Source organism: Apis florea, unplaced genomic scaffold (assembly GCF_048593485.1).
Source record: "Apis florea isolate Af1SG1 unplaced genomic scaffold, ASM4859348v1 contig_2411_pilon, whole genome shotgun sequence".
Classification (NCBI taxonomy): domain Eukaryota; kingdom Metazoa; phylum Arthropoda; class Insecta; order Hymenoptera; family Apidae; genus Apis; species Apis florea.
This window is the reverse complement of record NW_028256580.1, coordinates 2,272,202-2,285,269: the sequence shown is the minus strand read 5'-3', so window position 1 is coordinate 2,285,269 and position 13,068 is coordinate 2,272,202. Positions and strand designations below refer to the sequence as shown.

General features: G+C 29.2%; 4 protein-coding genes across 6 annotated transcripts in view; 2 read left to right on the top strand and 2 right to left on the bottom strand.

Annotated features, from left to right (window-relative positions):
• Lap1 (leucine rich repeat containing protein 7 lap1) overlaps nt 1-3,346 on the top strand; it is a 50,528-nt gene extending 47,182 nt beyond the window's left edge. The window contains exon 12 of one of the 2 annotated variants that reach the window (XR_015291406.1): nt 3,205-3,346. The gene's annotated coding sequence lies outside the window, so the exon portion shown is untranslated. Of the gene's footprint in view, nt 1-2,455; nt 2,646-3,204 lie in introns of those variants that run through there. The other variant, XR_015291407.1, reaches the window with a different exon arrangement.
• Nucleotides 579-5,412, top strand: Atg4b (Autophagy-related 4b). The gene is made up of 6 exons (XM_003691746.4): nt 579-2,174; nt 2,405-2,584; nt 2,671-3,018; nt 3,205-3,486; nt 3,594-3,994; nt 4,094-5,412. The coding sequence occupies exons 1-6, from the start codon at nt 2,111-2,113 to the stop codon at nt 4,277-4,279; spliced, it is 1,461 nt and encodes a 486-aa protein (XP_003691794.3). The 5' UTR covers nt 579-2,110; the 3' UTR covers nt 4,280-5,412.
• On the bottom strand, nt 5,413-8,070 carry Ak3 (Adenylate kinase 3). Of its 2 annotated transcripts, none has more exons than XM_003691747.4 (4): nt 7,639-8,070; nt 6,634-6,753; nt 6,351-6,538; nt 5,413-6,227 (listed from the first exon to the last, which is right to left on the bottom strand). In XM_003691747.4, the coding sequence occupies exons 1-4, from the start codon at nt 7,805-7,807 to the stop codon at nt 6,015-6,017; spliced, it is 690 nt and encodes a 229-aa protein (XP_003691795.1). In that variant the 5' UTR covers nt 7,808-8,070; the 3' UTR covers nt 5,413-6,014. The 2 variants fall into 2 exon arrangements, with proteins under 2 accessions (XP_003691795.1, XP_012339310.1); XM_012483856.2 differs by having other exon boundaries at nt 6,351-6,523.
• A 133-nt stretch (nt 8,071-8,203) lies between these two features.
• Nucleotides 8,204-12,151, bottom strand: Sps1 (inactive selenide, water dikinase). The gene is made up of 6 exons (XM_003691745.4): nt 11,553-12,151; nt 10,761-10,865; nt 10,315-10,576; nt 10,057-10,247; nt 9,708-9,952; nt 8,204-9,474 (listed from the first exon to the last, which is right to left on the bottom strand). Exons 1-6 carry the CDS (start codon nt 11,836-11,838, stop codon nt 9,322-9,324), a joined length of 1,242 nt encoding a protein of 413 aa, XP_003691793.2. The 5' UTR covers nt 11,839-12,151; the 3' UTR covers nt 8,204-9,321.
• Between the last annotated feature and the right edge of the window lie 917 nt (nt 12,152-13,068).

Sequence of the window (13,068 nt, the reverse complement as noted above, 5' to 3'; positions counted from 1 at the left end):
TTCCGTCTCGCTACCCCTACCCATCTCTTCTTGATCTTCTTCTGTCATTCCCTACCTCCTCGCGAGTTATCTAAACAAGAACGAGTTATACTTATCGTGCAAATAATTATCCCCGCTATGTACGTCCTTTTGTTGATTTTCCAGCGTTGCCTCGGCTTTTATTGATGGCATATATACGTATGTATATATATATATATATATATATATGTGTGTGTGCATGCTTAAGTACGGCGAGCCAGCTTTAGAGAAGCACACTCTCACCTTACCCTTTCGTCTCACCTCCACCCTTCGAATTACCCCGTAGAACTATCCCTCCTCCCTTTCCCCTTCCCTCCTTTTATGAAGATTTGCCCCGAAGCTTTCAATATACCTGCTAGAGACTATTGTTAATACAACACCGAAAGGAAAGATTATTGTCATGACAGACACCGTTCCATTTCCTTCCATCAATCTTCTGCTTCTACTGGGTACCGATGCCCGGCACGAGGCACCGATTTATATTTTTGCAACGGCTGCGCGACAACACAATATGAAATTTAGAACGAGCGCGAACGTGGTAATCAATGAGGTAAGCCGGGATACGCGTATCCCATTGGTTATTCCACGACAAGACGCGCATGACAGTTTTCTCCCATATCTATCTCTGTCATACACACAATCGTCGCTTCTATCTATTCCTTTGAACCTTATGCTCCCTCCCCTTTCACTCTGGAGCATCCTTCTTCCCATCCTTCCCTCCTGCTTGCTTTCTTTTTCCACCCAATTTTCTCTCTATTCCCCGCCGTTGGTCCTTCCTAACAAAAGTGCATTATTACACTGCGATGAAAAGGGATAATGTTACGCTCTGTTATTTCTCCATTAATCCTACTCTTTTGATGGTTTGAACATTTTTTTCCTTTCTATTTCTATTGGTAATCAATTAGAATTCAAAAAGTGTGAAAAAGAATTCATTGAGAAAAATTGTGCGAGATTCTTCGTGTAATAACGAAATTATATTTTTTTTCTTTCCTTTTGTTCTTTTTTCTTTTCTTGTTTTTAAAATCTTTAAAATAGTAACGAAAATAAAATTTTAAAAGAAACGAACTTTTAATTAATAATTTGAATAAATTAAATAGAAACACTCTGATTTTTATTATGTTTCTATCCAATGAAACGGCCAATACCTTTATCGTAGGATTTTTTTAATTCCGACTAAAAGCGGTACGTTTGTTAACCTCTTGAAAAAAGAGAGATATTAATTAACGAAATGGCAATCCATTTTTAAGAACGAACTAATATATTTTAAGCACCGTAATATAAAATAATTGAACACAAAACGATGATAAATTATGAATTTATTAATAATAAAATAATCAACTGTATATTAAATTAAAGATTAAAGATTTATTTAAAAAGTAATTAATTTCAACATTTTTTTCTGATTTTTGAAAAATTTCTTGTGATAATTATCGTGTATCGATAAAAAAAAAAGATTAGCTTTTATACTATTTATTCAAACGATTAAATATTACTCATATTACTCATATATGTATGGTATGTGTATTTTTTTGATAAGATATCAATTTCAAAATCAGATCTACTCAGTGCAATCCTTGCATAAGTACTGATGCACTTGTACGTGCAATTTCATAATGTTTGATTTCGCCGCCGAACGGCGCTACTGATGTGCTCAACGGGCGCTTTAAATTTCACAACGCTCTTTGTAAACACGCGTCCTTTTCCGTTGGCGGCTTGCGTGTCTTTAAACTATTTTTGATCGTTTGCTTTGCGACGTGTTATTTGTTTCTTTAATTCTCGAGTTGACTCGAATCCTTCAAGAAACAAATTATTCTTGTAGAGTGTTTTACGAACCTGATATTTCATTTGAACGAAATGGAGCGTTAACTTGATAGTAGGCTGGTAATGGGCCTAATGTTGAATTCGGTTCATGCATCGACTAATGCATAATCGTGTTAGATTGTTCTGTGACAATAGTAACCAGTTGTTCATATGCAATACGATAAAATTACGTTCGAATGTGATGTCAGCGTAACTATAATTGTGCGCGTACAAAAATGTGATTATCTATCTTCCTGTATTTAATTGTCAATATTTAAATGTCTTGGAGTACATGCTTTCTAAAATTTATTTATTGGGCATGAATGGACAGGTGCAACCTTCCAGGGAGAGGTTAGGTAAGTTCGATTTGAATATCTAAATCAATCAAGTACGAAAAATTCCTAGTAATCGCTTCTTTCCTTTACCGTTTATGGCTGCGAGAAACGATGATTCGCTTCTATTAGTCATATTTCACAGTTTTTTATATTTTCTTTATTCGCGATACAAATACTTTTTCGTAATCTGTTGGAGAGAAAAATACTTTTAGATTAAAACAATAATATATGAAAGATCACTTTATTCTTAGGAGGTTTTAGTAACAGTACAATAGGTCTTTTTTCTGGAATGATTACTACAGATCGTGTTCCAAACATACAGCTAACTGGTACAAATAATGGATTATCTATGGATGATTCCAATGTTGCCACAGAAGTTGATAGCAAAGTCAAAACGAAATTATTATCTATGTGGAATAATGTTAAATATGGTTAGTGTAAATCCATCTTATATGATTGTAATAAATGTTGTAATATTTGCATTGAAAAAAATAATTTAGATTTAATTTCATTAAAGGTTGGACTATTAAGGTAGTAAAACCAAATTTCTCAAAAGAATCTCCTGTATGTTTGCTTGGTAAAATTTATCGTAAGAAGCCAGAAGAATTTTTAGAAAAAGCTTCTGAAGCAGATAAAACTTTAGACACTGGAAGTGAGATATCTTTAGCAATGGATGCTATTAGTTTTGAAGATGGTATAGAAGAATTTAAAAAAGATTTTACATCGCGACTTTGGTTAACATATAGAAGAGAATTTCCTATATTAAATGGTTCTACATTCACTACTGATTGTGGTTGGGGATGTATGTTACGTAGTGGCCAAATGATGTTGGCACAGGCATTAGTCTGTCATTTTCTTGGAAGAGGCACTTATTTTTTTTTTTATAACTTATTAGTCATAAATTGCAATATAATTTTTCTATATATATATATATAATAAATATTAATTATATATATATATATATATTTTTTTTACATATATTTTATATATTTTTTTTACACACACACAGACACATATATTATTTACAAATAATAATATTTTTTCTCTACAGAATGGAGATGGCAACCAGATCAACCAATAAAAACAGAACAACAAAAATTAGATGAATATAACCATAGATTAATAATTAAATCATTTGGAGATTTACCAGAGCGTACATCTCCATTTTCTATACATACACTTGTATCTTTGGGTGCATTGTGGGGAAAACGTGCAGGAGATTGGTATGGGCCATCCTCTGTTGCTCATCTTTTAAGCCAAGCAGTAGAGAATGCAGCAGAACGACATCCAGCATTTAATAATTTAGCTGTTTATGTTGCTCAAGATTGTGCAGGTGATATAATAGCTAAATTGTTTATATTTCAAATAAAAGTTATTCAATCGATATTTTTTCGTATATTTTTCATATTAATTTAGTTTTTAATATTTTATGTTTTACAGTTTATCTGCAGGATATAGAAAATGTATGCCAAACACCAGATGGCAAATGGAAATCTTTAATACTTTTTGTACCTTTAAGACTTGGTGCTGACAAATTAAATCCTGTTTATACATCTTGTTTAACACATTTACTTACATTAGATACCTGTATTGGAGTTATCGGTGGTCGACCTCGGCATTCGCTTTATTTTATTGGTTTCCAGGAAGATAAATTAATTAATCTAGACCCACATTATTGTCAAGAAACTGTTGATGTATTAAAAGATAATTTTTCTTTAACAAGTTTTCATTGTACTTCACCAAGAAAAATGTTAATTTCAAAAATGGATCCTAGTTGTTGTGTGGGATTTTATTTTCATAATAAAATGCAATTTACAAATTTTATGGAAATTGCTCCTTCGGTATATATAATCATTTTTCATAAATTTCATTGAATTATTAAAAATAATTTAAAAATCCAATTATATATATACATATATATATATTTTTTAATATTACAGTATTTGGTGCCAGAAGATGAAAAAATCGATTATCCAATGTTTTTATTTTGTGAAGGAAGTGGAAAAGATCTCCATCAAAAAATTGAAATTGCAGAAAATATAATTCCTTCTACTACCTCTTTTACAGGTAATGGAACATACGATGACGATCTTGACGAATGTGAAGAATTTGAATTAGTACAATGAGATATTTGTCATTAAAAAAAAAAAAAGAAAAAGATATATCACGTACTTAATACATTCATGGATAGTTTTTGGAGAAAGACGTTAATGATCATCATTAATCAGAATTCTCCGTTCATTCGTCCATATATGTACAAGGGTAAAAAAACCAATTGATGACTTTAATAGATAGTAATGTTGTATTGTATTAGAGAGTTGAATATTAATTTCTTAATATGAATTTTTGCCGCGATATGATCTTTGAAGATCTCAACATGTTCGTTGAACGACTGATATGAATTAATATATCGAATATTTTCTATTCGTGATAATGCGAATTTATAAATTTGAAATAAGCATTATCGTCGATACATTGTTCTGTGATCATAATTTAATGCGGCTTTTGTATTCAAGTGTGTTGTTGCACAATTTTTTTTATCTTGTTTATTGATCTCAAAAATTATGCTTTTAAATAATCGTTAGAATGTTAATTTAGTATATGACCTAGAATTATCGCAAGAAGATATTTATTCCTTTTCATTGATGATCGTGTCTAGAACTTGCGTAGATCGTAAGTTGACGACTTTACTATAAAGAGTAATTTTTATAAAAATTTCTTAATTCCTTCACGGAAATGTTCCTGATATAACTTATTTTATAACGCAGCAATATTAGATTCCTTGCAAAATGCAATATAAATAATATTTTGTTTTGTCCTTGAAATAAAAATGTACGTACGTATGCAAGCATGAGTGCGCATTATACAATTCAACTGTTAATTACCTGTTGTTACGTTTAAGTCTCAAATAATTTAAACATTTTTTTTTTCATATTATATAATTTTAAGTTATTTATTTATTTAATATTTTTATTTTTCGGCTTTGAAAATTATACTGAACTTATACTAAGTTCTCATTGCGTTTTACATAACGTTTTATGTTATGAAAGAGAAACATTAATGTAATTAACAAGTATATATAACATTAATTAAAATATTGTTATTATTAAAAGATTGACTAAATTTTCAAATAAAAAGAAAATGTGAGCATGATATATAAGGTATATTATACTCATATTAAATTCTGTACACAATTAAAAATTGTTAAAATTCTTATATCGGTACAGTTAAAAATAAATATAAAAAAAGACTATGAAAATCATGTCCCAAATTTTATTTCCTATTTATAACACAATTATACACAATACATTTTTAAAACATTTCCAATATATAAATTCAAGAAATATTTTTATCGAATCGGCTTTGATCTCTTTATATCAAAGTTACAATTATATACAATATTTTATAATTGGTATCTATAAAACATAAGTAAAATATATATATAAATTATTACATTTATTATTTTGTTAATGATTTTTGTATGATTATTTGTATATTTATATATTATTATATAAATTATAATTGACTATATAAAGTGACTATATAAAAAATTGAATTAAACTTATATAAAATAAGTAAAAACTATAGATAAAAATTAACAAATTTTGTACTTTATTGATATTAAATTATTTTATTATATTATATTATATATATATATATATATATGCTACAGAAAAATATATAATAAATTTTTTTGCATAATTTGTATAAATTTACTGAATTCATTAATATTTGTGCGCAAATTAATGGAAGCATATGATATATAGTATAGTTTAGTTATAGTATAGTTTAGTCTTAATTCAACTTTGAATTAATTCATTATACATTTTTTACAAAATATTAATGTATCCTAACAATTTACTATTGTAACAAAAATTTTGTAATGATTTTCTTAATATGCGGCCATATTTCATCGGTAGTATTACCTTGAAAAGTATTTAGCAATCCTAAATTATTATAAAATGTTAAAATTGGTTTAGTCGCATTTGAATATTCTTGTAGTCTTCTTTGTACAATTTCGATCTTATCATCGTCCCTTTTACTTAAAGGTTCGCCAGTCACATCATCTTTACCCTATTAAAAATTAAAAAAAATTAATTTGATTACTAAATCGAAAAAATTTTTGAAGTTTTAACAATTGGTATGTTGCCAACGATACATTTCAATATCAGTTAAAAAGTTTTATCGTCAACTTACCGGTACTTTGGGACTGTTGAATCCAATATTATATACTCTTCCACTGGGCAAATGAACCCATCTGTTTTTCACACGATTCAATATCACTTCGAAAGGAACATCCAGATAAAGAACCAAATTAATTGGATGTATTTTTTGTAGTTTTTCCGCTTGCGTTAACGTTCTTGGGAATCCTGTATCAATGCCAACTATTTATTCAAGTTTAGTTGTACACGTGTGGTTATCGCACATTCGTGGTCTAAATAAATAAAAATAAAAATTTTAATTTCTATATCCTACTTACCGTCTAATAACCAATTTTGACTCCCGATCGCTTTGATTTCTTCGTGTATCATTGAGATCATTATATCATCAGGAACGAATTTACCCGAAAGTACATAATTCGAGACTGCTTTGCCCAATTCTATATTATTAAAAGAGATTATGTTCTAATTATATTTGTTTATTTTTATTATAATTAACGGACTTTAACGCGATAATTGTATCGATAGGTTATATTTCTCTTTTCATAATGGTATATATATATATATATAAAAACATAAATGGTATATAATTTAATTGTATTTCATAATTTTATATAATTAAAAAAAAAAATTTTAAGTTATCTATAAAAATAAAAATGTTGAATAAATTAGTATATATAAATATGTGTATTGTATTAATTAAGCTAAAAAAAATCTATATTAACGCGACTGGAATAATAAAGAGTATTCATATTATATCAGATTAATTTCCTGTACTTCAATATCAATAATTTATAATAACGCCACAGTTATTAAAACACGGATAGGAAATTTATACCATTTAGCAATAAATAATGTTGCAATGTATTTCCGAATACGATCCAAATATTTAAATGAATGATTATAAATAAGTAGTATGCTTTTCATTCAACCAGTTAATATGAATCAGTTTCAATCATTCAATCAGTCACGTAACTGTTAGAGGATCCAAGTAGTATAAATATTATGTGTAAAATTAAACGAGGATAATTTTAATCTGGTTAAGAAATATTAAAGAAAAAAATATATTTCATGTTTTATTTCATGAAATAAATCAACATTTCAATCATACTTTCAAGACAAAGTATATGCATACATACAAATACATCGACAATATATATGTATTTAAAACTGAAAAATCGATTTTTGACAAATCTATTTTAACAAACAAATGGTATGCAAAAGTTTTCGATCAAATGATATGAAAATGATTGATTTTATTATTTTTTATTAAAATGACTCCACAACGTAAAAACATAACAAACAATTTATGATTTCAAACATACCAGTTTTATTATTCATATGAAGTCTTAACTTATCGCCGCTTGATATATGAGTTAATTTAAATTGTTCAACAATTCTAGCTGACATGGTGCCCTTACCAGAAGCAGGGGCACCTAATATCACGGCCCTGAAAGCCGCAGCCTTGGCACACCACGTGGATAGTGCTACCATTAAATCGACACTTTAAGAAACTCCAAAAAAATATATTAAATCTAAATAGATTCTTTTATTTTATACTTTTTCTTTCGACGAAGGTTTACACTTGAATGTAATGACAATTATAACTCTTTGATACATATTGTGATACTCTATCTATAATGTGACCTATGAACCGCGATGGCGACCAGTTGCCGAATCGTTAGATAACTGATTATCCAATGAATGGAAGGGTTTAGTTTTTTTCTGCTTCGATTGTTGGCTACCTTGCAAATGTATATAGATCCGCAATATGAATTTTTCTTTACGTACTTTGCATTGATGAATTTATGGTACCAAACATTATTTTAAATATGTTAAAATAAAATTAAAATTTACTGAAAATAATTTGATGATAATAACAACATGTAATTTTTATTGACAAAGTAGCACTTTATTCATATGAAAAAGTAATACAACATTAGGGCCTGTGCTCGATTTCTTGTATTCCTTATTTTTTTTATAATTATTTTCAAAAGCGTATGTAACGAGAAAACTAGAGAAGGCCTTTTTTCATTTGGACATCTTACGCATTCTATGTAACAGGTAGATCAAAATTACAAATTGTGGAAATTTCGTTGGCATTTAAAGCCTGTCACTGTGTACTACAAGGATAGTAATGTCTCTCTGTTTACAAATTTGCATCTATATAACTATAATTTAAATGATTTTTTTTTCTATTCCATGAATTAAAGTGATGTAAAATATATTGTTAAAATCATTTTTTTCTTTTTGTGATATTGTATATGTCCTTAAAATATATTTATAGATCTTTGTAATCACGAACTATTATTTATATGTATCTTAACATTCTTCATTAACACTAAGCACCCAAATGTCATTCGACATATTGCAAGTTTGATCAAATGTAGTTGAAGCTTAGTCTGAGCCTAGTGCTACCTGAGGCTATTACTTAGTACTTAGTATTAAGTCTTAAATCTTAAAAAAAAAAAAAAAAAAAAAAAAAAAAAAAAAAAAAGAAAAAAAAAGAAACTATACCTAAACTCTTTATATTCTTTATTTCTCTTTGCTTCCTCATATTTCTTTTTTATATCAAATTATTTTGGATAAATGTTCATAATTGTCGGCAAAGACTATTATGAACATCTTACAAATGTTTTATTATAGAGCACTGCTAACTTTCGACAAAAAAAAGAACAAGAAAAAAAGAGAAACGTTACTTTCCTAAGGTAAAACTTAGGATCCAACTTCAATAAAGATAACACATAAGTATAAGTCGTTATTACTATATCTCTTTTTCAAAACCCATAGGATAGAAAATATAATCAAAATTATTACGAGTATATCAAATTTTTATCCAATGAAAAATTGAAAATTTGTTTGTCCCGTAATAATGATGCACATTAAGTGTTTTGTATCTGGTATGGTAATATTGATCTATGTAAATGCGTGTTTTCTGTGTTGCATGTGGTTTTTCCTAAATATATGAAGGTAAATAAAAAAAATGTTTCATCAACATCCTTAATCTTTTACCAAAGCTCTCCATCTTTTTCTTTAGCTGGCACTTCTATTACTCGTGGTTTATCAATTATTCTGGCTGTACGATTTCCTTTTTCCACAATACCAATAATCCATGCTTGATATCCTTCTTGTTTTTCGATATCTTTACAATATGCAGCAGCCTGAAATTATTTGTAAACCATAAAATTCGATTGATAACAAATAATTTATTAAAACATAATTAAAAATAAGAAAAAAAATGTAAGAGAGTCGACGGCACTAAGATGCAATAATAGCAAATCAGTATGGAAATCTCTGTTATTCTTCCTGCTTTTCTTTAGAATATATAATGGTGAATATTATATTCTACTGTATTAGCAGGATTTGACCAAAAAACAAAGGATTGATTACAAACCTGTTCTCTAGGCAAACAAATGAGCAATCCACCACTAGTTTCCGCCGAATGACCTTGCAGAAGTTGAAACATATTACCGCACGCTTTTGCTACAGCTGCCATTTTAGCAATAACAGGTAAATTATGAATAACAAAGGAAACTTCATTCTTTTGATGTTTAGCTAGATTTTGTGCATGTCCTAAAAGGCCAAAGCCTGTTACATCTGTTGCTCCATGTGCATTATATTTATGCATTAATCTCGCCGCTATGGAATCAAAAAAATAAATCATTTTATTTTTTTATCTTTTGATTTTTATAATATATAATATAGTTTAATAATACAATAATACATACAAAAATAATACATACCTATTCTGTTAAGCCTGGCCATGCTATCCATTGCTCTTTGATAAGCTTTTCTTACATCATCTTCACTGACTACAAGTTTGATTCTGTTCCAGCGATCTGGTTGATCTAACCATTGATGAGCATTCACAGCAACTTGAGTTCCAAGTGGTTTTGTCAGAACAAGAACATCACCTACTACTGCATTATCTGGACTATAAATAATTATTATTTACAAAGAAATGATAAAATTACATATATCATTTATTCTAAAATACATACACAATATATTCATTTGGTTGACAAACAGTAGAAGCCACTCCACCTATTGTACACCAAGGATTAACAACTGTTTGACCACCTGTTACTGTTGTGCCAGCTTCCAGAGCAGAATCCTTGAATCCTCTCATAATCAAAGGAACAACAACATCTCGTTCCTTTTCAGTCATTTTTGTACTGACTCCCAATAGCATCAGCATATTATCACATTCAGTAACACCCATAGCATATAGATCACTGATAACATTTGCACATGCAATTTTACCTGTAAAAGTACTCCAATAAAGTGGTAAAACAAAATATCATAAAATAAACAAATTTTATTCTTAATAAAAAAAAAAAAGGAATTCTAATATTTAAATTTATGAATGTATATGCACATAAAACAAGAAATACAATTGATAAAATTGTATAATATTATTGAAATTATTATTGAATATTATTCTTACCCATCATATAAGGATCATCAACTAATGGATAAAAAAAATCTGTTGTTTGTACCAAACTAAGCCCTCCATGTCTCAGTGGAGTCACGGAGGAATCCATGCCAATGCCTAAAATAAAAAATGTAAATTGTGTTTAATGTTTATATATTCAATTAAAAAAAATATATATATTTTATATAGATATATTTTTCTTCAATATTTCAATATTTGTAAAAGATTTATTCAAATGATTTTTTGTGAAAAATATATTTAAATATTGATATTTATATATTTATAATTCTAATATTATTTTGTAATTGTTCGAATGCAAGTTGAGAACATTTGTATTTCCGGTGGCGTGGGAGAAAACAGGCGGGAGACGATAACATGGCTGCTGACATGATAGGGCTGCCTATTGCAATATTTGTGCCCTATGTTTTCTAATAAAATTGTTTGTTTACAGTCAAAATTCTCATAATAAATACAAATATTTTATAATTATACTATATACATAACGAATGATATTTAATTATTATTATTATCAAGTAATGAGATATGGAAAATTTTAGCCGGGAAAAATTTCCGTAACTACATTGTAATAGTTTGTCGTAATACAGTTTTTCTTTTGAATAAAAATAATTGACAAATAATTTAAAAAGTAATTTTATAATAGAAATAAAAATATTCAATCATTTATATTTGCATAATTTGTAACAATCACAAATATGTAAAAACCGCGAAGCTAAGACGCGGTATAAAATCAAACATGTCGGCACAGGATGGCGTACACGCGCGCAATAAAAGCAATCTACTCACCGATGCGTGGAATGGCCATGTGCATAAAATGGGCATGTTCATGATCTTGTGCGCTACCATCGTCGGCCTGTAGTCCCTCGAGGAGTTTCCCAAGAACCTCCTGAGGGACTTTACACCCTCATCCTTTTAGGTCGGCGAACCGCGTAAGGCGGAAGGTCGCATCGAGATCATGTGCCACAGGATCAAATGGCCTACGCAAAGCCAAGGCGTTCGGATTTCCACCGAGCTCTAACTGAGCTACGGACAGGGCGTCTTGAGCAACCGGGGTTCCCTGTAGTTCCGCCATCTTGTTAAAACTAAACTACCGACGAACCGGGTACGCGACGTGTTTCGCGGCCCTGTACAATGACTCTCTTCCAACGGCTTCTCTGATTCTTGCGCGATATCTACAAGTAGGTTCTCACACTTGCCAGCTGCGCTCTCTGTGCTCACGTTACGTAGACACGAATCTACGAACGCCGCCGACAGACAGCCACTGGTCTTCGTAACCCTTACTACTCGTAACACGAACTCGTCGCAAACGAGAATTATACTTTGCACCGGCGTCGACTAACCGGGATCGTACTTGCTAACAAAATGGACGCGCCTCCAGCATTCACGGAATCGGAAGAACGCGCAAGGCCACCAAGAGCCCCCCCAATGTCCCTACCATGGCATTGCTGTATTCTGATTGGCCTTTTCGAATTCACGTCTGCGCACTTCTCACTTAGTTTCCAGGTACGTCCTTATAATGACATTTCACCCGTGTTTATTCACATGCCGAATTTTATCGGGTTACGAACTGATGCGACAAGTGTGCCTTCGTGACGTGTATATACTTTGCTCTTGATAAGTTCAAAACCACAGTGGAAAATTATTTTCTAAGCGTATTGAGATTATGACATCGAGTAATTGAGAAAAGAATTTAGATTAATAAGTACTAATTTTTATATCTACATAATAATTGGTATATGTTTTCTATAAAAAATTAAAAATTTTATTGTTACATCAGTCAAAAAATCTTTAAAACGTTATATTTATTTTTTAATTGATACTTGGATATTTTTGAATATGTTATTCTTCTATTAGAATTGATCTTGAATTTATTGTTTAAAGTAAAACTTTTTAGATTAAAATTTATATAAAATAATAAAAATTTAGATATACGCCAATGAAAGTACAATCTGTTTTAAAATTCCTTCATATTCAATTGAAACAATGGCGGGATTTTAAAAATAAAATTATACAATAATGTTCAAAAAAATTTTTTCTATGTACTTTTATCATAAAAATTAATATATACCAATATATATATACCAATCATTTTTTATTTTGATAAAAATTATAAATACATTTTTCCATGTTTAAAAATAATTAAAAAATATAATAAATTAGAATATTCACTATTTAATATTTAATAAATGAAAATTCCAGCTTACATTAATTTGTTTTCTTAAGTTGCTAATTTTTTCATAGAATTTCTTGCAAAATAGGATTTGTGAAAGCAATTTATTTGTTGGATCATGCATTTATTCAT

Excerpts from the sequence above, each read along its gene's own strand:
- Atg4b (XM_003691746.4), top strand. The coding sequence starts at position 2,111 with ATGCTTTCTAAAATTTATTTATTGGGCATGAATGGACAGGTGCAACCT. Across the intron at positions 3,487-3,593 it reads TGTTGCTCAAGATTGTGCAG|TTTATCTGCAGGATATAGAA; the intron begins GTGATATAATAG and ends TATGTTTTACAG. Across the intron at positions 3,995-4,093 it reads TTATGGAAATTGCTCCTTCG|TATTTGGTGCCAGAAGATGA; the intron begins GTATATATAATC and ends TTAATATTACAG.
- Ak3 (XM_003691747.4), bottom strand. The coding sequence starts at position 7,807 with ATGGTAGCACTATCCACGTGGTGTGCCAAGGCTGCGGCTTTCAGGGCC. Across the intron at positions 6,754-7,638 it reads TCATATGAATAATAAAACTG|AATTGGGCAAAGCAGTCTCG; the intron begins GTATGTTTGAAA and ends TTAATAATATAG. Across the intron at positions 6,228-6,350 it reads TCAACAGTCCCAAAGTACCG|GGTAAAGATGATGTGACTGG; the intron begins GTAAGTTGACGA and ends AATTTTTAATAG.